The following is a 24,084-nucleotide window of genomic DNA, read 5'->3' as shown; positions in this document are numbered from 1 at the left end:
GCTTTCTAACAAGCAAGAACTCCAAAATCAAATGCTGCCCTGGAAGTTTAATCAATTTTTCAGAATAGTTTATATTTTCTGTATTTAAACTCCTTATTTTCAAGGTTTAATTTGTGCATTAGAAGAGCCAGGCGATACTGTGGCCTTGGCATATATTATTTCCAAGCTTGGTGTGTGTTTTCTTAAGCATTTTTTACGTGGCATGTGTTGTAGTTCCCTAATGTTGAAGGCGTTCTGTACAATGTCACAGTATATCATGTCTTGCATACAAATTTAATCAAAAGATGACCTGGTTTTATAGCGGATGAAAATATTGCACATCAAAAAGTAGAATGATCTGAAAACATTTCAGGAAGATGTGATTATCCATTTATTCAGCTAATGTATTTTAAGTGCTTGTGTTAATAGTGTGAAGAGGAATTTAGAGGGTCTTGATTTTCTTCTTTTTATATTGAATAATACTATGTGGCCTTTGACTTCAAATTTAGATCTAGCCTTTATGCAAGTCCAGCTTAAAAATAAAATGTAAAAAGCAGGGAGACCAAAGCTTGCCTTGTGTGTGAAGTTGTAGATCTTTCCATTCCCTTCGTAGTTTTACCAAATTAGAGGCAAGTGCAGAGGTTTTTATTTTTTAGTAAATAGCACATGTTAAATGTGCAGCGCATGGAATAGCAAAAGGAATTTCAGTGATATTAAATTTTATTTGTGTTCTTATTTCATTGGGAGGATTTTGCATGGTTTACATTTTTTTCATTCTGTATTGGTTTGTTAAAACTCAATGTAGCACTAAAGTCGGCATATATTACTATGCCCACATATAATGTTTTGTTTGCGATGAGATTAGAGTTATAGTTTTTGTTCCATAAAGTAACATTCATTTTAAAAGCCGCTTTTGAATGTAAAATCTGTATTAGTCACGTCTAACCATGACACACCTGTGTATTTCTCCCACATACTCATTTATAGAGCAGATTTTCACCTGCACAGTCACACCGCAGACTGTGCGCTACTTGAGTTAAGGTGCTTTGTGGGAGAGGTGGGTGAGGGATGTCTTAAATTTGAATTACTGTTGATGTACAAATGCTGTCTACAAGCTATTATTTTGAAATAACAGTGTGACTTTCTTCTACAGCAAAAGAAGAGGAAGGCTCAGCCGCAAGACACGAGAGGTGGGAAAAAGTACAAAGATTTCAAATTCTAAGCTCCATCATCGAGCTGTGAAGAACTTCAACCATCATGTCAAGCGCTATTCTGGGTCCTCTTTTGTGACACAAACTGTTAGAGCTGCCATCTTCTTAATCTTGGACATCCATCATTCAAGTTCGGGGTGATGATTTTAAAACCAATAATCCTGCAAAATCCTAGAAGAATAGGGATGACTTTCAGAAGTGGAAAAGATGAAAATCACCCCAGTTCCTGTGTCAATGGCTTTGCAGACTGTTTACATCCCTGGTCCGTTTTAAAAGATCTTTGGGTGGGAGGAAGTGGCTTCTTTTTTGTAAATAAATGAAAAATCCTGAAGTATTGGTTTCAGTTGTGCTGATCTTCAAAGAGAGCTCCAGGAACAACAGACAAGATAGAAGTGGTGTTGTGCCAATGATTTGGCTTCCCCCAAAGGCAAAGGCTTTGGTGCTGCTTCCGAAGAACAGTGAATTTTTTCCATGCTTTTTCTATTGACTATTCATATCTAAGGGGGTTTGCCTTGGGGGCAAGGTGAAGTATATCATTGAGTTTGTAAATGATGGTAAAGGTGTTGGTTTGCTTATTGTGGCCTCTCCCACAAGACTGCATTTTAGGGAGTTTTACATAGGTTACTGTCTTTGACAGAACTTAGAAAAGCCCACTTTGGACGTACAGGGTTCCAACTCTTAGGTCTGGCCTGAACCACACAAAGGTTTGGTAGAATGGCTTAGCAACCAGGCTTGGTCTAGGAGGGGAGAAGGGCTGTAGTAAGGTACAAAGGTCTCTGAGCATACACTTATTCAAGAAAACACTAATACACTTAATTATATCAAGAATAGGTATTTAAAATATACAATAATATACCATAAGGCACAATGTTCAACATTGGCAAGGTAAGTAAGTACTAACGCACAGTAACACATACAGAACACAATTTCTTGGTTATTTAATTAATTGACTGTAGGTATTGTAACTTCCAGAATAGCCTATATAGTAAAATATCTCTTAATAAAACCATCTGAAACATCTATGCAAACTTTTTCCAACTTATGATAGCTTTCTATAACTTTGTTCCAACCTGTCTTAAAGAGTCCAACCCTAGCTTATGAGAGCCTCAAAATGTTCAGAGGGGCCCTAGGCTACCAGAGTTTAGGAGTTGAGAAGGATACAGTGTTTAAAGTTCAACAATGGCAGCGATTTGGGTTTGTAAAGTTAGGTTTTTCAAGTCAAAGGCTTTCTTTGTGAAGTTGACTCAAGGACCAATGTCCTCGGGCAGGAGAGCGAGTACAATGGGTTGTCCACGCCAATGTATCTCAATTGAAGTCCTGGAGGGATGCGAGTTACAGCTATCTACAACTACCAGGAATACAGGATCAGCAAGCAACACACTCCAGGTAAGTTTTACAGGAAGTAGGACAGTACCTTAAAATGAAGACCTAGCTGCAGAACAGTCCAACAGGAGAGGCAACAGCAGACCCGGCAACAGGTTTCTCTGTCTTGGCGACAGATGGGGACTAGAGTGGATCTGGCGACGGATCTCGTGCAGACTGACGCCCACCAACTGATCTCAGTTCTGCCTTGTTGGCACCTTTTCAAGGCTCAGTTGAAGGATGGATATTACAACGGTAGTCTCTTCTCCTTTTCGCGGTCCTTGTCTCGTGTGAGAATACTTTGGGGAACCGGATCGACTCTCTGCAGGTCAAGAAAGATGCCCACAAAGTTCCAGGTGAATTTATTCTTCAGGTGACTATGCACAGCACAGTGGTACATGGTCCCAGGTATTGGTGAATTGCAACTCGTTGAGGTCACAGCTCTTTCAGGCAGAGTGCAAAATACAGTTACTCTTGGGACTGGTTAGGCCTACAAGTCCAAGGGAAGAAGCGGTCTCGTTTTGGATCTTTCCTGTCGCCCATAAGTGAAGGTCTGGACAGCAGCAGTTACTCGGAAGGCTCTGGAGGGGGCTGGCGTCTTCTTTCTTTGGGCTTCATCTTCTGTTCCAGTGGTCGACTCCGCTTCAGGATGTCAGAATTTATGCAGGAACACCAATCTCACCCCATGCAACATTTGAAACTTGAAGATGGCTGTCTGGTGGGGACAGCCAGCTGCCCAGTCAGAACTGGTTTCTCGCAGGCACTCTGCAGGACAAAGGACAGGGGGGGTTTTAGTTGACACTCGCAACTTTGTCCTGCCAGTCACTCAAAGACCCTTTGCAGGCTTTCCAGGAGAAGGCCAGCAAAGACAAAGGAATTGGAGGAACCTCACCCACGTAGCTAGAAGACCTAAGAAAGGACAACCCATCTGTTTCTGGACTTTAAAAAGTACAGCCACCTTTCTGGGTCAGTGGTGAACCTTGTGTCCCCTACCGCAGCCTCAATGACAGCCTGCAATAAAAGTTCACAAAACATTGTGTAAAAGGTACACTGCCACTAGCCTGAAAAGGAGGACTTGTTACAGTAACCAAAAAGTTACTGGAGAAGTGAGGAAAGGGATTGAATGGTTCCTCTGAGCACTCCACATTACTGCAGCAAAACATTGCAGACCAAAAGAAACGCACAAAGGGATGCAGTCACAGATAACTGTGGCAAAACCAAGGGGGACCAGAAAACCCCACCACCCACATTTCCCGCTTCCCCCAGTCATGTCACACAACTAGAGAGATTGGTGAAGATTAGCCCGCCCTATAAGCAGACCGACTCTGGGGAAAGACACCCCATGTGCAAATTTATGCACTCAGGAAAGCCCAGCGAGGTAACAAATTAAATCTAAGTATCAGGCTAACCATGTCTCACCTACAGGACTAGGGTTGCCCACCACCACCATTTGAGGGAGTGGTGGACCACAACCAAGAACGTTGGAAGTTATCATTGAGCGACAACCGAAAACACACTCCAGAGGCATTGTCAAAATAACTGATGTGCTAAACCCCCCATACCCCCCTTTCCTGTGCCTCCAACATAACCAACTCCACTGTATACGACTAGGGGCTAGTCACACTACACATAGACACACCTAGAACTAATCTAATTCTCGTATTCGACCACCCCTCAGACTCTGTAAATAACCTTTATGGGAACATACCCTTACACATAGTCCATAAATCCATCAACACTACACAAAAGAACAACACAATTCAATCAAACACCTAACAGTCATCTGTGACTCTGGAACCCCCTTATGAATACAACTTACCAGTGCACACAGCCACAACCCCACCCTTACCTTGTATGACCCACACACCCAACACAAACACTAGCACACATCTGAGGCACTGAGTCCTGCCCTTATGGTTACAACAAGCTGGGCCTCTCAACCAACTCCCATGTGCAAAACAACGCACACAGACTCCAGTTTCTCCTGGTTCTAAACCTATCCTCCTATCCTCACTAACGCACCACACCCTTGTCTTTTGCAATACCATGCGAGTGCTTGGAGACTGTCCTTGGGTGGTAGCGGTGCATGGTATAAATCAACATACCATACCATAACATAAGGTGGGGTATGCTGGTCTCACCAAAGAAAGTACAGGTAGGATACAGAGTATCCTCCTGCCTTTGTAACATGGTGTTAACCAAGGGGAAACAAACATTACAGTTGAAGCTCTAGGAGCATCCAGTAACTCTGCACAGAAAGTGTTGGTCTCAGTTACTGGGACAAGTCCTAAAGTAACCTGGAATCGAAGAGTAACTTATGGAAGTTCTGCTGCAGCAATCTGCCCAACTACTCTGGACAGGAGGACTCCACTTTACAGCCAGTATCAAGGGTCAATTACATATAACACAAGGGAATGATACTCGGGGGGGGGGGAAAGCAAACTGTATTTAATAGAATCAGTAAAATATATTCCACATAAATACGTAATGAATCAGTATTGCTAATAACACTGTTTAGAAACAGACTGTTGGATGCAGAGCATATGAAAGAATTGCTGCCAAATTATTTATGAAAACGATATAAAACAATCATGACAAGTATGTCTTACCAAATCTTTGGGCTCATAAGCCCTCTCTAATAACAATTACATTTGGATGTCGGCAATGTGTGAAATTTCAAAAAACCACCACCAGGGGTGTCTAATAAGTGCAGAGAGGCAGGGTTGCAGATACAGACCAAAGTGCAAAGGTTGCCAGGAGGCAGTGTGGGTTCATGGCAGGGTAAGCAAGTACCTAGGCCCGAAATCAGAGGGTAACCAGGTGCACAATGCCAAAGTAGAACAGATCAGCAGGCCAGAGAAGGAGCGAAGGCACACGCAAAGAGAAAGGTCTTGAGGTACTTCCGGAACCGAAGATGGCTCTCCTCAAGTTTAAGTGGCATGGAGGCTGTTCCAGAGGAAGGCCCCAGCCGAAGACCGAGATCCGGCCCAGCTCGTTTCTTTGAGAAGCGACTGACCCTGAAGGAGTTGGAGATGGAGGAGCAAAGAGTTCCAGATGGCAGGTTTTTATGGAGGGACAGTTGAAGGTATTTTCGACCCAGACCCCAGAAAGCCTTATGGACAATGCAGAGGGTATTTCTCTTGAATTTAATCCTTGCAGCCACCAGGAGCCAATGAAGAGATTCCACGGCTAGAGAGATAGGATCCCAGGGCTTGAGGCCAAGGACAAGCCTTACAGTCCTGTTCTGGATGAGTTGCAAAGGGCGGAGAGTAGAAGCAGGTTGATTTAGAAAGAGGCTGTTGCAAAGCTTCTGGGGGAAAGAGAGGAAAGGCAGAATATCTCTGAGGAGGTGCAGTTGGAAGTTTGACTTTTAAGAGACAACGGAGATGTGGGCAGAAAAGGAAAGCATGGAGTCGAAGATGACCCTCAGGTTCTTAGCCTCGCAGCTAGGGGTAGGCAGAGGGCCAAGCAATATTTTATTTAAAAGAAATGGGTTGGTTGGAAAAACGCCTCTCTAGCTCTCTCCTAAGCAAAGTAGGTTCCCTACCTGAGAAACTAAAACTTAGAATCGTTCTGTGTCAAGTAGTAACTTAGAAACAGTTGTCGTGTCCAAAACCTTCTAAGCACTAGAAACCAGCAACAAAGGGTGCAAGAAATGTCTGTTTAGTGGAAAGGGTTTGAATCAAAACATACAAATAAATCCAAAAGTAATTTCCAAGGAGAATTCTTTGAAACCGTAGTAGTTTAGGCAGGATTGCTAAAGTCTTTCAAACTGTTTCTTTGTGTCACAAGAGTGTCTGATCCAACAATTCCTTGAGTTTCCACTGGATTCAGAAAGTTCTTATTCACACAATCTCTTCCAAAATATCCATAAATGCCTTTGTAGCGGAAGTGGTTCTATTGAACATAAATGTCTTCATATTGGATTCACAAAGTTCTCATTCTGTTAACTTTGGCAGGTATACTTTCCAGTGTCCCTGGTGTACTTCCTTGCCAGGTATTTTGCATCACTGTGAAACTGTCCTTACAACTTCAGTTGGATAGCCTGGTATACTCCTGCCAAGAATCCTCTTATGGGTTCTTCAGATGCCCTGGTATACTCCCCTGCCAGGTATCTTCCCACAGTTCTTAAAACGCCTAGTAGTTTAGACTGCCAGGACTTCTTGTATGCATTTCTTTTTTTAGTGGATTACCTGGTATACTCCACTGCCAGGAATCCTTTCTCTGGAGTTATTACAGCTCCCCTGCTACTCTTCCCTGCCAGGTATCTCTCCCCCTTTGAACACCCCCAAATGTCAGCTGCCTTGTGCCTTCTTTTTACCAGGACTTCAGTTATATTCAATATATCACATCAGCATCTACTTTGTTCTGTCCAATGTATTGGCTTAGGGTAACCCTTGTTTCAGCTCTTCCCCCCCACATTAACATCTCATACACATGTAATTATTCCGATTTTGTTGTTGCACTTTTTCTTCTTGCTATTCAAATCTTTTTCTTTCAAACATTTATCTAACATTAGGTTTGCCTGTGTTCAGATTGTCTTTGAGTAGTGTCAAAAATATCAATTTTGCATACTTCATTCACTTGCTATCTTGTTTGTCGGTACGCCCTGGGGTCCCCAATGGCTCTGGCCCGACTCACCTGTTTGTGGCGTCCCCAACCTATGGCGTGCGTCTGCGAAGAAGCTTCCTCCCTGGATTGGCATCACAGGTGATGCAGGTCTTTTTTCAGCATTCCCTGCATCACAGCGTTTACTTACCTGTCTCCACCTGTGGCCTGGACCGGAGAACGCTGCTTCCTGAGTCGACCGTAACTCCAGGATCTCTGTGATTCCGCAGTACTTCAGTTAGGCTCACTGTGCTGTTTCTTTTCCCCCACGCTGAAGTCTGTAACTCACGTTTGCGAGCCGCCGCATGAATGTGCCAGTCTTCTCCTCTGCGGTTTTCTCACATACTGCCTTTTTGAATGTGGTGGTTTCCATTTTTAAATGTCCTGTGCAATTTAGTTTGAATGGAACCACTAGTCTGCATGTAGGTCTTTGGACTTTGCTTAATCTGCATGAACTCTTCCCTTATCTTCGTCTCAGTACTTGTGTCTTCATTGGAGTTTAAATCCATGGATGCATTTGATTTCCAAAATTATGTTCACAAACTTCACATACAGAAATGTCAGAAACAGATGTTTTCTCTGTGTTGTGAATGTTGAAGGTATACACTACATTTTTTAGAGTGACATAAGGAAAGGGATTTCTGGTTATGACGCTAAGGGGACATTTTTTGGGTGACAAGGAGCCGTTAGAAACTTGCGTATTATAGAGTCTTCATCCAGGCAGGGGTACTGCATCTCATCTAAGAGAATCATCCCTTCTCCCCTGTAGTTGTCCCCTCCGATCCTCCCTCATATAACCACCCAGAGGGCCAGGCTCAGGCAAAAGCCGCTGGCCACAAAGGAAGAGGCCACCGCTGGGTAATTGGTGATAAGTCCATTGCATTATTCAGTCACCAACATAAAAATGCAAAATAAACAGTCAACAAAATTAGAATGCAGGCACAGAAGCGCTGCATTAGTCACCAATGGAGAAATGCGTACTTATTTAAATGTGGTCCGTGGTGTGCATTGCATGGTCAAAATCACCAGCACATCTATGTATGGAGCAGCGTAAATGCATTTATCCAGACGTGGCAGCGGAAAACGCTCTTGCTGCATTGTGGGCCTTAAATGTGCAGTGGCTGGGTGTGCACCATCTTGGAGTGGCAAAACCGATGGGGAAATTAAATATGAATACGACGAGCACTGCACGTCATCAATGTTTTGAAGGAACTACATAAAAACCTAAACACAAAAAATGAAGATAAAACAATGAAAATGTCATAACAAAAAATATAAAAAAGGGAATTTAATGTGAATAAAGAAAATCTAAATTATGAAACAATACTAAGGACTGGTGGGGACATGTAACCAAATGGGTCTGAATGAACTATATATGTATATTAGCAGAATGCTGGATGAGTATGTACATATGGAATTACAAACCAACCTCACAAAGTAATCCTTCACACAGAAAGCACAAGAAGAAAACATTAACCCTGGAAGTCATAGCGGTACGATTGTGTAACGGTCAAAATATTTACTGTAATAAAGCCTAGTTGTTGTCGTTGAGTCGAGTCATATGGGTCTGGGTCCTCAAAATCCTGTTCAGTTCAAATCTGCTAAAATGGTGTTGCATAGACATTTTTATCCACTTTTTTTTTGCAGTACCACCCATACAATGTCCTTATCGGAGTGGTCCAACTCAATGTAGTGGGCAAACAATGGTGAGTTTAAAGTGTTGGAACGACTCATTGAGCGATGCCCAACAATTCTGGTGGTAACTGTGGAGCTGATCATGCTAATGTATCTCTTGGTGCATGGACGTGAAATCCAATTGATAGTTTTTTTGTCTGGCAGTTGGTGAAATTCTTGCTTTTCCATGTGAAGGTTGTAAATCTAACCTCAGTGTTTCTCTTTGTAAAGGCACATGATACACAATTCCCACATGGGGAACATCTCCAATCACAGGATTCATGTTGCAGGCTGCTTCACCTGACTGACTTGACAAGAAGTTGTTGGGGAGCAAGGAACAACCAAGGCCTGGTAATGTCTATATCCAGAAGCCTACTCTTACAAGCAACATTTAGAACTAACATAACATTAAACAACACCTGAGACTACGAGAAATGTCCCAACTACCTGACCTGCATGATCGGCAGCAGTGTGGCTTAGTACCCCAGCATCACGTAATCCTTTGATTCCTATGGGCGAAGCTTATTCCTTTTAGAATAAACATTGACTTTTGGAGACAGTACACCTCCACCCACCCAACTCTGTTCAACCTTGTTACTTGGAGACCCTATTTGACACTGAACTCTACCAGTGACCCTTACTTGGCAGGGTCACATCCCAAAGACCATGAATTCTCAATTTTTAAGAAAGCTTTATTTTCTGTACTTCGAAATTGCACTTTTGCCTGCAATCGCCTCACCTGCAATCGCTGCTAGAGGGTGCTGTTGGCTTAAGATACATAGTGGTCCTACTGTGCCAATGAAAACCTGCACTTTGACCCATGTACATGGGCCTGTACCCTACTAAGATAAATGTTTTGACAAGTAGATTGTGCAAACATTCTCTTATTGGGGGTTGTAGTGTTTACTGTACCTTTTAACCACACTGCTTCCCCCCCGCCCCCTGCCCCCTGAGACTTGTGCATGGCTTGCTTGCCACATTTGCCAGTTGGAGAGTCAAGTGGATTTGAGCCAGACCATGTTAAATAGTTGTGAATACGTCTCACACTCCAAGCACAAGCCTGGACAATGCCCCACCTGTTGGTGCCCTTGTTATCCACAATGCTCAATCTAGTTGACTCCTTCGTCAGATTTTATTTTTCCGCTATGTTTTGATCATGGAGAGGAGGAGCAGGGAAACCAATTGTGACTTCAATAAAAGTGCTGTGATGGGTTTTTTTTTAATGACCGTGCTGGGGCAAGTTGTAAAAGTTATGCGTTTTGAGAATTTCCATTCTCCTGTCTCTTCGGTGTCTGGGGACACTGGAAAACGATTGAATTAACTTGTGCCCAACATGTAATCTGAGGTTACTATGAATAGACTAGCACAGGGTGTGCAACTGTATTCTTTCACATTACCACGAGGAACGTTAGCACTGGAGGAGATTAAACCCATGACACAATGGAGGCCAGTGGATGCAAAACCTCATGTCATTAGTCCTGTACACTGTGCTGGAAGAGCTAGAGACCAAAATGGCATTTTAGCCAGAACACGATTTCATGTAGGCAGAGTACTTTGGCATTCAAAGGGACAATGTTCCCTCAGACACCTTAGCATACACAAAGTGGATGAGAAGACACGTTATTAAATGGCAAAAACAACAAAAGACTACTGTTGAGATGGATTTCTAAAATACGCCATAGAGGAAAGATTTTGGGAGGCCACCCTATTAAGGTGAACATGGAAGAAACTGTGAGGTTAGCCAAATCCAATCAAGGTGAGGTAGCAGATCAGCAAGGCTTATTCTCAGGAACGGTGTGAGAGTGGTGATGGGCTACAATGAGGCCACACAGAGCAACACTTGTAATTTCAATTAAACAGTTTATTATATAAAATACAATTATGTATTAGGCATTTAGTTTACACACGCAAGTAGTTAAAAATACCAAGCTAATATTGTCTTATAAAACCTTTGTGCTCTAGCACCTTGAAGTCTCTTGTGCTAGATAGAATTACCAATAAAAATCTCAGACCAAATAACTGTACAGACTCAGAAAATATGGCAACATTGTACTTTATTCTCAGTTCAATAAAGCAGGGCGAACTGACGAACAACGGACTGATGCTCGCACACAAACTTGATTATACAGAGGTTATATACCCCAATGTGCGTCATCTATGATGTCGTCTTACTTGGCAAACTGCAAAACGTATTGAAGGTAACAATTGGTTCAAGGAACATATGTGCCTATGTTAGTACTTCATTGACTGTCCCTTCTCTGTAGGGCACGCCTTGACCGACTTCTAAATAAGTATAATGCTGATAATGGCGGAGATTGATCTGATTGGTTGGCATGCTCACCCACCCTTGGACTTTTGGCTCGTTAGCAGCACATAAGCAAAACAAAACCCAGGTGTTGGAGTCACGTCAGATTACTCCCCACTTTCCCCAATTATTCCATCTCCCATCAGTCCAACCAGACGCCAACGTTTCCCGTTGCTAGTTGACCTTGTAGCCTGCTCTCTGTTCTGGGACATTCGGGAGAAATGTAAGCACATCACTATATTCATCCAAGCCTCAATGAATAGCCCTTGTTTTCAACTTCTGAATCACCTGGGAGGAGACCACAAATTTGTCAATTTCGGCCTTTATGTACTATTATTTGATTTACTTATGCTGGATGTTCTTGCTCTTCTTGGCCTCTAGAGACTTGCTCACTCCATCTTATATGAGCCTTATCCATTGTTAATTCTCCAATACTTGGCTCTTGCAAATATATTCTTCTAAGAGAAATATGTCTTATGTACATAGCTTATCCACCTGACTCCCTTTGTGCCTTGCAATTATTCTTTAAAATATCCTTGATCCCAGGCCAACATAGACTCCTTTATCTTGCACACAAAGCTGTTTAGCCAACATTTCCTGACTCTACACCCCTGGTCTGTTTGTGAGGTAGCTGGATTGAATCTTTACACAAGCCGATCTTGGCTGTCCTTGCCATGTTTTTTTCTCTACAGCAATCTTCTATATTTCTCGTCTCCCTTGCGTTACTGCTTATTTACACGTATTGGTCAGCAAGTTACTTTATCTTCTTTGTATATTTCATTATTTTATCATTACTTGATCATGTGGCTGTCTCTCCTCCTTTCTCTTGTTCACCCCAGACAATGTTTCTAGACCAGTCAGATCTATGAAAGCCTCATCAAAGCAGGTTCTCCCCTGCTTATCCAGAACCATCAAGGACCATATTGACACCCTTGCTCCAACCTTGGCTGATTTCTGCAATCACTCCTTTGCCAGTGGAACTCTTCCCCCCCCCCCTCCCCCTCCTTAAGCACTTCCTTGTGCACCTGCTTCCTAAGAAGCCCTCTGCCGATCCTTCCTCTCCGGCTAACTATTGCCCAAACTCCATCACTCCTTTCCTAGGCAACCTCTTGGAAAAGCTGGCCATCTCCCAGCTTAATGTGCACAGGGAATCTGTTGTCTCCACGACCACCAGCCTCGCTTCAGAGCAGCCCGAACCACAGAATCTGCTCTCCTGAAAACCCGTGAAGACTTGCTGTCTAACCCTCATTCTCCTCGATCTTTCTTCTGCTTTTGATACGATAAACCATGCCATCCTGCTCAGTCGCCTCTGTGCTATCCTGGGTATCACTGATCAGGGCCTGGCTGATCTCCTTTCTCACTGACCAACCCTCTCGGGTACAAATGGGGTCTTTCCTCTCTCTTCTATCCCTCTCTCTACTTGTGGTGTTCCCACAAGGGGTCTAACCTTTCTCCCTGGCATTTCAACCACTACCTGGTACCTCTTGCCCACCGCATCGCTACTGTCTGCTCCAACTTTCAGTGCTATGCGGATGACACACAGCTCTTTCAGGTTCCCCTCAGCTGCCTCTTCCCCTTCTCTCATACCAGACTGTTTGGCCTCAATTCAGGAATGGTGTGCCACCAACGATCTCTGCCTTAATGCCAGTAAGAATGAGATCCTCCTCCTTGGAACACCAGCTCCCTCCTTCCCTCTCGCTCTCTCTGGCACCCACTCTGGGCCCTCTTCCTGCTCCCATCTGTGAGGCTAAGAACGTTGGTGTCATCTTCCACTCCACCATCTCCTTCTCTCCTCACATCTCTGAAGTCAAACTATCAGCTGCACCTCATCCGAGGTATTCTTCCTCACTTTCCCCCGTGAAGCTCACGGTCTCCAGCGCTCTTGTCCTTTCTAGGCTGGACTACTACAACAGCCTTTCTAAATCTGCCTGCCTCTACTCTCCGACCTCTACAACTTATCCAGAACAGGACTGCAAGACTTGTCCTTGGCCTCGTATCGCTCCAGCTCTGAAATCTCTGCACTGGCTCCCTGTGGCGGCAAGGATCAAGTTCAAGACCCTTTGCATCGTCCACAAGGCTTTCTTGGGCCGGGGACCACACTACCTCTGACTCTCTCTTCCTAAACATCTCCCTTCTCGAGCTCTCTGCTCATCCATTTCCAACTCTGAGGGTCAGATGCTTTTCCAAGCAGAGTTGGGGGCAGATCTCTCTTTGGCTGGGGCCTCCCTCTGGAACAGCTTCTCTGCCTCTCAAACTTGAGCAGAACCACCTCTGGTTCCGGAGACAACTCGAGACCTTCCTTTTTTCTTCCACTTTCTCTCTTGCTCTCCTCTGCTGATGTCCCGACTGCTGCACGCACTGGTCACCTGGCTACCCTCTGAAGTTGGGCCAAGGCTCCTGCATGTCCATTTGTCCTCGCACTACCTCTGGCTCTCCTAGCACTTATGGTCTGTATCTGAAACCCTACAGTCCATTCTCTCTGCACTTATTGAGTTACCTGCACTTCTCGCTCCCCCCACACCCTATTGGCACTTCTCCCCCAACCCCCTTGGTGCTTCTCCCCTCCCACTTCTCTGCACTTGCGCGATCTGAATGAAACGAGGCCTAGTGACATTGTTGTTTTGTCCTCCCTCTGTTCCCCCCTCTGTCTTGTTGCGCCTAGAAACACTTGTGTACCGGCGTGTTATAAATACCATACCGTATTCATGTTTCTCTTGTTACTTCAGTTGCATCGTCATTCTTAGTTTTTCCATATCATTTGTATGTCCTCGTATATCTTCTTCATGACATCACTCTGGCCTCCTCAGATTTCACTCAGCGCTACATGATATCCAATGGTGCGTGCTGACATCCTTCCACTATTTCAGTGCGAGGGTACATTCGGTACGGTTGCCTGAGTGCATATCATTTCTCATACACTCGATGCGGTATAGGGACAACACATGGAGTCCCACATAAAGCTCTTCTCCTGCTGTTCCAATATGACGGATGCGTTTTCCCTAGCTCCAGCCTCCTCACCACCATCTGCTCCTCTCCATTCCCCCCGCTAGCCGAGTCCTCAACCATGTTTTCCTCTTCATTCCCCATCTTTTCTTCATACTGCCGTTTCTTTGGGATTCATATCTTTGTCACCCCTCCACCCACTTTTCAGGTGACCTGCATTCTTTATTTGTTCATCCACACTCCAGGTCATGTGACAGAAATCTCCTGGTGGTGGACAAAATATCCAATGTCCTACATATTTTTGATGATCCTTAAGGTAGAACTTCGTTCCAGGAGATGCCAGGGGACTTTTCTTTATCGTCACAGGTACTTTCCTCATCTTGCATTCTTGCTCCAGCATCTATATCAATCCTTATCTTCATTGCAGTAGCTTTATTGGTTGTCTTCTGGCAGTGTCCCAAGAGGATCCTTATGAGACACAATCCTAGCAATGCCTACACTAGTATTGCTCCAGGTTTTTGAAAGCATTGGTCAGCCAAGTTGACTCCACAATAATAGTAATTAAAACCAGTCATCTCCCGCCGTCTCATCGACTTAATCTTCCATCTTCATATGCAGGGTGGTCAGCATAGTTATTGCTTTCATCAAGGTTCCATTTTCTCCATCATGAGATAGTGTGAATGTATAGCAAGAAGGCCTGAACTTGGCACACACGCCTCCTTCCATTGATATAATTAAGTCCAGGTCATACCTGTTCTGGAGAGTCATCAGCCTGATGGCTCTCAATTCTTCTCTGATTGCATTGAACCCTTTTATTATTGCATTGTTAATCTGTAACCACTCCCATCTGGTGATTTGCAGCCACTTGGCATTCACTGGAGTCTTGGCATGAATATACATGTCATTATCATTGCTGTCGTGCTGAACAGTTTATGCTAATCTTGAATTTCTTTATAACCCTTTATTGATTTTGATGAAAAATAGGTCTCCCTTTTCATCCGGAGAAGAATGTGCGACCTCTGACGCCACTGGTGCTCATTCATTTTTGGAAATCCATCAATATTGAGATAATTTTGAGGAATCACTGATGCTGAAACATACTGTGCCCCAATTGTCAGGCAACTGCATGTAAGCTCTGTATCCACAGACCCAAACCAATATCGGTCCATCAGTACTGCAGTTCCTCCATTAATTCCTGGGATTTCGTTTGTCTGTCCACATCGTTTTTCTCCAACCAGAACCGAACATCCATTCTGGAAGCATGTTGCATTCTTCAGTGGTATTATAGATACTGGTCCTGCTTAGTTGTTGACCCATGCTAATAACTTAAGAGTATTTGGCCCATGACTCTAGGCATCTGTCATTCACTATTTGCACTATGCCTACTGTTTCCTTCTTCAATAAGTGTGCATGGCAAGATAATAGTCCTTCCCATCCGGTACTAGTGGCAACACGGTCATACACCAATAACTGAGGTCTCTCCCAGCATCCTGGTTCTCCTGACTTTTCAGTCAAATGTGAGCAGTCCATTCTCTTCATCTGAACAATTTTTATTCATTTTCCAATTTGGGCTGGATAGATATGGTCTTTGCTTATCCACCCCATCCCACTTTCTATCCTTCTTGTTTTCACACAAGTGTCTTCATATGGAAATGTTCCACTTGATCACCATCGTGAAGTTGCCCATTTTCCTTCGAATTGCCCTCTGGTTGTACATGCTGCTAGATGACAGACATTTTGCATCATGTGCCGGTATTTCTTTGGCAATGTATGTCCTTCCTGCGTTCATGGCATATGGTATTAAGGAACAGACGTAGCAACTTTCATCTGACTTTCTCTCTACCAACTCCTTCATGTGCTGATACCATACATTATTTTTTAAATGTATTATCAAGATATGTATTTATATCTTTATGATCTTCCCCAACATTCCTTTTAAATCTGATCTTCCCCAACATTCCTTTTAAATCTAAATATATGCTTCGTAAGATTATAAAAATGCTGTCTGCACTTTATTTGGGGACAATAGTAAATCCTTCATTTTTACCCACCATGTCCGTTTTGTTTTTTATAGCTTGCCTAAGTGCCATAATAATCAGGAGGAAAATACAAATCGTAATACAGAATATCACAATTATTCCATGAAAGCTCATCGATTTTCTTGACGGCAATGAGCCTTCTATTCTGCAACATCCTCATTTTGTTTTGACTCTAAATATGTAGCTTCTGTAATTCTTTGAGTCACACCTTTATATCAAGAAATGCAAGATGATTGCTACAATTATTCAGAAAATGATTGTTCATAGTATTCCAGAGAAACATCAAGATATTCATGTGTCTTCTTACTAAAGCTGGCTAAGACTATAATATATATGTAAAAACATCATACAAGAATGTTTGCATTGTTATTACAATAGGTAACATAAGAGATGAAGTGTGCTTCTTTTCTTTCTGGTCCGGTATGTTCAAATGTTGTCTCTTGGACCTATCTAAAAAGTTTCAGGATAACTGTTAGTCTATTTATTCCTTATCAAATGTTGAAAAATATTGGTCCTGAGTGTTTTTGTGCTCTTCATTTTCCTTGTCTTTGCGCTTAGGCATTGAACGAGTATGCATGCATGGAACTTCTTCTCTTGCTTCACCGTCAGTAGTTGCAGGAGGGGACTGGGTTTCTTCTTTATATGGTTTGATGTGCAAAATGCAGCCAAGCTCACCTTCCTTTTAATTTAGCAGCTGTGAGGTTAACTTCTTTCACCTCATATGGTCCTTCCAAATGGGGTGCACTCCAAGGGCGTACAAACCTTTGTACCAGCACCTAGTCCCCTGGGTATAGACTGGGTTGCTTCAATAAATCCTCTATCAATGGGTTGACTGTCTTTGTCACTTCTCTTTGACCCTGCCCTTCGATTATTGACCTGTTAAGACATGAAAGAAACACTTGCAGTCTAGTGTCTTTGCTACACTATGGGCATCAGTCTTTAACCGAGTTAGAGGAGCAAGGGGGGTTTTCATGCGGTGCCCAGTCACCAACTCATGAGTAGTTAGGTGGTGATCTGAGCCATGTTTTGCGTATAAGGCAAGGGGTAGGCAATGTAGCCATCCCTTCTTTAGTCATTTTTATTTTTGCAATCCTCTTTTAACAGTCCTTTTAATCTCTCACAGACGCCATTCACCTGAGGATGGTAAGCTGAGGAAAATGTATGCTTAATGCCTAATAGAACTATTTGTTCAAATAATTGTTACAAAATGCGGTGCATTGTCAGACCGCAATACCTCGCGCACACCCCATTTTGGGAACCTCTCACGCACATGTAACTTGGCAGTACATGTGGCATCAGGGTGCGTTCATGGGCCTGCCTTGATCCATCTAGAAAAAGGACATACCACGACCAGCATATATCTGTATCTGTTGCATGTCTGCAGCATAGTAACATAATCTATATGTAGATGCTGAAATGGGCCGTTGGGTCTAGGAATTGCTCCTCTCACTGTTTACAAAGTGTGCCCTGCAGTACATATCTGGAACACAATGCAATTTACAATAAACAGTGCCACATGCTCAAACAGATTTGTCGAAAACCAATCTTCTGCAATTGTAGCAGCAAGACTTTCTCGAGTCGTATGCATGGGATAGTGAAGCTGCTCCAGCGTTACCCTCAATAATGCTAGAGGCATAATTGGATTTCCAGCGCTACCCCGCCTCCAAATTGCCTCTGTGTGGGATAAAGAACACCCGTTTCCTCCATAGGTCTTGCTCTTCTTCTGGATCTCAACCTTGTATCTCAATTAAATGGACAATAAACAGCATGTTAAATCCCTCCTTTACCAACATGCATCGTCCTACCATCTGTTCAACACTTTCTATTTCAAAATTGGAAATGGTTGGGAAATAGGCTGCCTTTTTGGCTTCTAAATCTGTGACTTCGTTTCTGTGAGCAATTGTCTGCCCTTTTAGAATGCGCTACTCATTTTATGACTGCGAGCGTCAATGGGAGTCCTGATGCTTCAACAAGTTGGTTGCATGTCATTTTGCCAACCCCCACCTTTTTCCGGGGGTGTTTTGCTGCAGTAGTTTTGCCAAAAAACTTCTGACATTTTTTACATCATTTTTGAGGGGGTTCCCCCCAAGCTACCCTTAATTTAATATTTCCCTTCCACCCCAAACCTTTATTTACCCCCCCCCCCCTCCCCACGACCCCCAAAAGATTTTGGACATTTTCGGCAAACATCCTGCAGCAAAACACCCGTCAGAAAAACGGGTGTCGGCCAAAGGACACAATACCAATATGTTTATCCATTGGGGCTGCATGTTGCACTGGAGACCCGTCTGCACATAGGAAGCCCCCTCCTTTTCCAGCATGACAAACCTGCATGTACAGTAAACTTCACATAGGTGGAGTCAGAGTCACTTCCTCAACTTCAAATCTGAGCTGCGGGGGTAAGTGACACTAATTCTGCAGCCTGTACTGAAAATGCTAAGGCAATCTAGCGCTGGTTACTAAGTCAAATTCTCCCTCTCGGTTCAGCTTCACTACCACTGATCCAGTATGTCTTTCGCCAAATGTTTGGTCACTTTTTGAAGAACCTTCAATGAAGAGAAATCCCCCTCTCAAGAGCATTTTCTCTAGCTTTGGGAATATCAACATAGTATTCAGTATATGTTGTGCAGTCATGACCATAATCATCATCCCCTACTGGTTCTGCTATGAACGATGCTGGGTTCACTGTCTTGCATCTAACAATTTTGGTTGCAGGGTTTGAAATTACCCTGTATCCTAATGCTCTTTGTGTTAATGTACTTTTGGCTTTCTCTAAAATCGCAAATAATGCATGCTCTACAAATAGTGTTACTGAACACCTCATTGTTATACTTGAAGCTTTTTCAATCGCGAATGCAGCAGCTGCCAAAGGTTGCTCTAAGGGGTAATGCCCCTTCATAACTGGATCTAGAATCCCACTATAGTAAGCCAATGGTTTGTCATTTTCTGTGTAAGGACCGCTGTCATAACTTCTCCATTTTAATGAGAAAATAAATTCTTTAGGATCATATGGAATTCCCAACACTGGGGATGTATTGATTGCCTTTTTTAATTCTTCAAATCCTTGTCATCGCAACTGTCCACGTTATTTTTCTCTTGCTCACCTGTGCCTCTTTAGGTCCTTTTTAAAAGTGGTCGACTATATGTACTATACTAGAAAAACCAGGCCCTACAATAGTTGCATAGGCCTAAACATTTTCATTTCTCTCATTGTTTTCGGTTCCTGTGTTTTCATAATTGCTTCTACTTTCAGGTGTCGCTTTCCTTCCTTTGTGAGAAAGCAACTGTCCTATATACAAGACCTCTTCGTGACAGAATTGTAACTTTTCTTTGTCCACCTTATAACCTTTCTCTGAGATTATAAGTCATAAGTTTAACTGAATCTTCTCTGCGTCTTTCTTCTGTCTCACTATACACCAAAATGTCATCCACTTATTGAATTGGTGCACTTTCGAGCTGAACATTACCACGGTCCATCTGAAGGACTATGTTAAAGATTGAAGGGGACTCGCAGTGCCCCTGAGGCAAACAAGTATGTTTCAGCCAAATATTTCTGTACAAAAAGGAATTCAAATCTTGTGAGGCTTCATGGAGGGGAAATTAAAAGAACGCTTTCTTTAATTTTATAACTGTGACCCCTGCTTTTCCCCCTCTCACTCTGGCCGCCCGCCTTGTGCCCTCTTCCCTTTCCTTGCTGCAAGGCAAAAAACCTTGGTGTCATCTCCTGGTTCTCTTTTGGCTGGACTACTGGAACAGCCTATTTCGAATGGATTGTGTCCTCCAACGTATTCCTCATCTATGACATGTAATATCCACAGCTGTGCTGCTTTGGAAATAATTTCGGTAGAGGGTGCCCTGTGTCAATGGCGCTGGGTCAATGTCGGGACTGCGGCTTCAAGATGTCGATCACGGATCTGCATCAAATTTGTCTGGTGCCTCAGCGAGGGCCACGCTACAGATGACTGTTCGAAGTGCCAGTCGTTGACTGCCAAAGCCTTGCGGGAACATAAGGGGAAATTGAAGGTAGGAAGGGTATCCAAGCCCTGTACATCCAAGTCAGCTGGTCTTTTGACCGACGAGTCAAGAGGGGACTCTCCTTGTCGAAAGAAGTCCAAGCACTCCAGGTTCTGCACTGGTTCGCGCCACTCGTCCTCTTCATCGCAGCAGTCCAGGAAGCAACGTCACATTTTGCCTTCCTCGTCCTCTTCGGACAACGCCTCCTTGAAAAAGTTGACCTGCCCCACCAAATCCTTGACCCCGTAGGAGTGGGATGCTTTCCGGTTGCAGATGTTGCAGCTATTTCAGTCCCAAGGCACAGTTCCGCCCACGCCTTCTGACGAAGCCGGCAGGGAACGGTCTCTGCCGGATACTCTCACGTCTTTGGGCCCGGGTAAATGTTGTGATAAACATCGGGAGCCTTCGAGAAAGTCTCCCCAGGACATTTATGAGGACGAAGAAAGGTCTGAGGAGAATGTTGGTCCTTTTGGTCTTCCGTATGGTACTCCTGGTGTTCCGGAGTGTCATCTCTGAAGAGAGTCGAATGGAGGATCTGTGTCAGTGTTTGCATGATGCCAGCAGCCTTGACACTTCCCCTGAGATGGAGTTTGGTAGGCCGAATCCAGGCGATCATGCAGACTCCTTATCAGAGATTAATGTTGAGAGTTGTGGGGTATGTGGGCTGCTGCAGGCCTCCGGTGTAATTTGATCAAGAGGATCTTACTGATATTTTGGATCAGGGTCCGTCCACTGACCTGGTGTTGCCATTTCATGTGGCATTGCAAAGAGAGTATTCCGGCGGTGAATTTCATTAACAAAGAAATACCGCCCATCCAGTAGCGACACCAGCTATCTATCCACGCACCCCACTCTGGAGAGTTTGGTGGTCCAGGCGGCTACGGCCACCTCAAGGCAGGCGGCGTACCCTACCATCCCTCTTGATAGGAACAACAAGCGCTTTGATGGTTGGGCACGCAAGGTATTTTCTGCTGGGAGTATGGCACTGAAGTTCGCCAACTCCACCTGTGCCTTGGCAAGATTTTCACACACACTGTGGAATTGTGTATCTCTAGCAGGCTGAGCATATTCCCGAGGGGGAAGAAAGGGATTGGTTCCTTGCTCTTGTGCAGGATGGCAAGGATGCCATGTGTGAATCCCTTCAGTCTGGGTTGGACACGGCTGATAGTGTTAGCCGGTCCATGGCTGCGAGCCCCGTGATACGCAGGTTTGCGTGGTTGAGAAAGTCGGGTTTTGCTCCGGATGTGGGGCAGGTGGAAGACTGGTCTTCTGAACATGCCCTTTGATGGCTCTCATTTCTTTGGCAGCAAGGCTGACGAGAGCCTTGAGAGGTTGCAGACCTCCAAAGCTGCTACTAAATCTTGGGGCGCAGCTGTGCGTCAACCTCCCCCTTTTTGTCCTAGGGGACAACAGTGGAGGGGGGGTTCCTTTCATTGCTACTCCTCTTTTGGTAGAACGAGAGGAGCCGCTAATCAAAGGGGTCAACGTAAAGGTGCCCATGGTGGTCTAGCAACTTCAGGTGCCAAAGCCGCTCAGGCAGCTGCCTCTTTGCCTTCAGGCGCTGGCGCTTCTGCTCAAACAGCTACGAGGCCATGTTCCATTGTTCGCCAATTGGGGGCAGACCGTGTCAGCATCTCAAAGAATGGGGAGCTATTACTTCGGATGCGTGGGTTCTGGATACAATAGCCCACGGCTACTGCCTTCCCTTCTTAAAGCGGCCTCACGACAATCCACCGGGGAATCTCTTTGAAGCTTCCGGATCCGCTCCTTGTGCAGGAAATCTTGACCCTGCTGGAGAAAGGTGCTATAGAACTGGTGCCTGTGGCGGAGAGGAACAAGGGATGGTATTCCCCATATTTTTTGATTCCAAAGAAAGACGGGGGACTGATACCCATCTTGGACTTGCGTTGGTTGAACAAGCTCCTCAGGAAGGACAAGTTAAAGATGGTCACTCTTTCTCAGGTCCTTCAGGCCCTTCGACTTCAAGATTGGTTGGTGTCTCTGGACCTACAGGATGCTTATTTTCATGTGCCGATTCATCCAAAGCACAGAAAATACCTGGGGTTTGCAGCTGGCAAATCGCACTTTCAGTTTCAGGTCCTGCTGTTCGGATTGACCTCCGCCCTAGGGTCCTTCACCAAGCTAATGGTGGTGGTGGTGGCGGTGGCAGAGTATCTCAGGAGAGGGGGGGTTCACGTCTACCCCTACCTGGACGACTGGCTGATTCGAGCGTGTTCTCCCGAACAAGCTTTGGATCATCTCAGCCTCACCTGCCGCTCCCTTTACAAGCTGGGCATCTCCTTCAATTTCAAGAAGTCGCATAGGACACGTTCCCAACAGTTCCAGTACATCAGGGCTGTGTTGGAAGTGCTCGCCTCCCAAGGTGAGGGCTCATCACATTGTACATATGGTCAACAAATTTCAACATGCCCAGAGTCTTCTGAATTCTTAAGGTTGCTCGGCCTCATGGCATCCTGCATTTTTCTGGTGCCAGAGGCCAGACTAAGGATGAGATCCCTTCAATGGGTTCTCAAGATGCAGTGGTCGCAATTCTCGGGCAAGATGTCAGATCATGTTCAGATTCCACTCTGTCTCACAGAACCTCCTGTGGTGGGCCAGCGAAGGGAATCTGATGAAGGGGGAGCCGTTTTGGCAACCATGGCCATAGGTGACGGCGGTGACGGACGCTTCCCTCACAGGATGGGGAGCTCATGCCAATGATCTAACAGGCAGCGGTCGTTGGTCTCTGTCGGTGTCCAAACTCCACATCAACCTGGCTTTTCTGCCATCTGTGCGGGGGAAGAGTGTCCTGATCATGACGGACAACACAGTGGCCATGCATTACCACAATAAAAAGGGGTGTGGGGGCTAGGATCACTCCCGCTGTGCAGAGAGGCGATGCAGCTCTGGTTCTGGGCGATACAGCAAGGAATATCACTCTGCAGTTCATCTAACCGGAGAGGAGAATGCAGCAGCAGATGCTTTGAGCAGGCAGAGCACGGTCCCCCACGAGTGGGAGTTGGCTCAGGAAGTCCTTCTGGAGATCTTCGCCCTTTGGGGAACCCCTCAAGTAGATCTGTTTGCCGACCAGTGCCAACCGAAAGTGCGAGAGATTTTGCTTAAGGGAATTTCCTCCGAAAGGAGATGCAGTCGTCGATTGGTCATTCCCACTCTGGACGCGTTCTCCATCCAGAGGTCAAAACTCTCAACCTTCATGCTTGGTTTCAGAAAGTTTGAGATGTAAGGATTGGGACCTCTCGGATGACATGATGGTGTTGCTTTCGGCCAGGTGGCCAGCAACCAAATCCCTGTGCCGTTGGTGTAGGTTTTGTGACTGGTGCAGGGGAAACGATGTTTATTCTTTTCAGTGCTCCATTCCGATGGTTCTTTCTTGCTTTTTGTCCAACAGGGGTCCTCAAGTGGGTACCATTAAAAGGTTACCTGGCGGCGCTGTCTATTTTCAAGCACTCGTCTGAAGACATCTTAATCTAAGATTCCTTTGATTTCCCAATTTCTAAAAGGGCTCACTAATGTGTTCCCGTCATCCCCTTTTCAGGTGCCCGTTTGGGATCTGAATTTAGTCTTGAAATTCCTGATGGGTGCTCTGTTTGAACCAATGCACTCTTGTCCGTTGAGACTCTTCAAGACTGTTTTGTTAGTTGCAGTTACATCTGCTCGCAGAGTGAGTGAATTGCAGGCACTTTCATCTAAGCCACCCTTTACTATGTTCCACAAGGATAGGGTTGTAATGAGGGTACGTCCGTCCTTGCTACCTAAGGTAGTGCCAGAGTTTCATCTGAGCCAGAAAGTGGTACTTCCTGCTTTCTATCCTCTCCCTCATCCTGGTAAGGAAGAGGAGAGACTTCATAGGTTGGACCCTAGGAGAGCTTTGAGCTTTTATATCTTTAGGATGTCCAGGGTCAGAGTGGACGACCAGCTTTTTGTGGGA

General features: G+C 44.7%; 1 protein-coding gene across 1 annotated transcript in view; it reads left to right on the top strand.

Moving 5' to 3' along the window:
* SF3B2 (splicing factor 3b subunit 2) overlaps positions 1 to 1,521 on the top strand; it is a 633,281-nt gene extending 631,760 nt beyond the window's left edge. The window contains exon 21 of the mRNA XM_069644893.1: positions 1,133 to 1,521. Within this exon, the coding sequence (XP_069500994.1) occupies positions 1,133 to 1,201 (69 nt within the window). The 3' untranslated portion in view covers positions 1,202 to 1,521. The remainder of the gene's footprint in view (positions 1 to 1,132) is intronic.
* The last annotated feature ends 22,563 nt before the right edge of the window (positions 1,522 to 24,084 follow it).

This window comes from Ambystoma mexicanum, chromosome 2p (assembly GCF_040938575.1).
Source record: "Ambystoma mexicanum isolate Mex_15411 chromosome 2p, UKY_AmexF1_1, whole genome shotgun sequence".
Lineage (NCBI taxonomy): Eukaryota > Metazoa > Chordata > Amphibia > Caudata > Ambystomatidae > Ambystoma > Ambystoma mexicanum.
The sequence above is the reverse complement of the archived record's forward strand: the minus strand, read 5'-3'. Positions and strand labels throughout refer to the sequence as shown.